The sequence below is a fragment of the Priapulus caudatus genome, unplaced genomic scaffold (assembly GCF_000485595.1).
Source record: "Priapulus caudatus unplaced genomic scaffold, Priapulus_caudatus-5.0.1 Scaffold126, whole genome shotgun sequence".
NCBI classification, from domain to species: Eukaryota; Metazoa; Priapulida; class Priapulimorpha; order Priapulimorphida; family Priapulidae; genus Priapulus; species Priapulus caudatus.
This window is the reverse complement of record NW_014577187.1, coordinates 16160-17817: the sequence shown is the minus strand read 5'-3', so window position 1 is coordinate 17817 and position 1658 is coordinate 16160. Positions and strand designations below refer to the sequence as shown.

Sequence of the window (1658 nt, the reverse complement as noted above, 5' to 3'; positions counted from 1 at the left end):
GAGAGCGAGATGGAGAGAGAGAGAGAGAGAGAGGGGGGGTATATCTAATCTATTTATCCATGATTCTTCCAGTATTAGCATTATGGTCAGAGATATGAGTGGTGACAGACAGAGGGAGTGAGTCATCACCCCTACAGTTGAGTGACCAACTGAGTCACAAATAGCTGATTCTATTTGTCAGTACTCGATTTCTAATCCAGTTATGAGGTGGGTGGGGGAGGGGGGTTCTTATAGTGTCAGTATTAGGGTCAGCAAGACGAGGGGGCGACAGGTTGTGCGTATTTAGGCTATTACCTTGTGCGTACTTACTATCTAGTATATACCTACTCCATCACACTCCTACACCCTCCCCCACCCCGACCTTACCCTCGCTCATCCGACCCACCTTCCTCCTAACCTCCCTCATCCCCTACTCTCCCCTAGCCTTCCTCACCTTTCCCCACCCTCCTCTCCACCGTCCTTCAACGCTCTCCTCCCCCGTCCTCCTCCCCCACCCTCCACCCCCGCACCGTACACGTACGTACCTAGGCTGCTGATGTTGTAACCTGGCGGGGGTTTGAGCACGCGCCGCCCCCACGCGTTCCTCAGCGCGTCCAGGCACGCGTCCGGTCCGCCGACGAACACCGTCGACGGCGTCACGTGACCGCGGTAGTCGCACTCCGTCGCGCTGGCGACCAGTTCGGCGTTCCAGTACGCCTCGCAGTTGGCGGCGACGAACTCCCGGTAGGTGGCGGCACCGTCCCACGAGCGGTCGGCTGTCGTCGTCGTCGTCGTCGTCGTCGTCTGCTTGCGCGGACGCAGGACGACGGCGAGGCATCGTGACGTCAGAGCCGACGTCTTCGCGTGACTCTTGTTGTCCTTTTTCGCGCGTAACGATGACGTCATCTCGTCGCCGACGTCACGGTCGTTTTCACGGTGCTGCCGACGATGATGACGATGACGATGACGACGACGGCGACCGTCCGGAGTGTCGCTGCATCGTCGCAGCCGACGTCGTCATCGTTCGTTGTCGGCGTGAAAGCGTCGGGTGGTTGACATAAACACACACACACACGTGCGCGCGATCAGTGATGGGCCAGTGTCGTGTGTGTGTGCGTGTGTGCGTGTGTGTGTGTGTGTGTGTATGTGTTTGTGTGTGTGTGTGTGCGTGTGCGGGTGCGTGTACCACACACGCAGCCTGGCGTGCGGTGGGTGACACGCGAACACAGACGCGCTCTCTCTCTGTATATCTCGCTCCCTTACACGCGCGCACACATACGCGTGTACACACACGAGCGCACACACACACACATACGCGTAAGCGCGTGTGTACTACCCTGCCTGCCTGCCTGCCTGCCTGCCTGCCTGCCTGATGCCCTACATGCGCAGCAGACGCCTGCGACACTCCTGAACCGCGCGTGCGTGCGTGCGTGCGTGTGTGCGTGAGCGCGTGTGTACTACCCTGCCTGCCTGCCTGCCCGATGCCCTACATGCGCAGCAGACGCCTGCGACACTCCTAAACCGCGCGCGCGTGCGTGCGTGCGTGCGTGCGTGTGTGTGTGCGTGCGTGCGTGAGGAGCGATTCCTCTCTGTCTATCTCTCTGTTACTCTCTTTCTTTCTCTCACTGTGTGTTTATCTTGTTCTCTCTGTCTGCCTTTCTCTCTCTCTCTCGTTCTCT

The 1658-nt window shown here is 59.1% G+C and overlaps 1 protein-coding gene across 1 annotated transcript in view; it reads right to left on the bottom strand.

The window, feature by feature from the left end:
- LOC106805743 (storkhead-box protein 1-like) overlaps nt 1-1104 on the bottom strand; it is a 4178-nt gene extending 3074 nt beyond the window's left edge. The window contains exon 1 of the mRNA XM_014807459.1: nt 525-1104. Coding sequence (XP_014662945.1) covers nt 525-885 — 361 coding nt within the window. The 5' untranslated portion in view covers nt 886-1104. The remainder of the gene's footprint in view (nt 1-524) is intronic.
- Nucleotides 1105-1658: the final 554 nt, after the last annotated feature.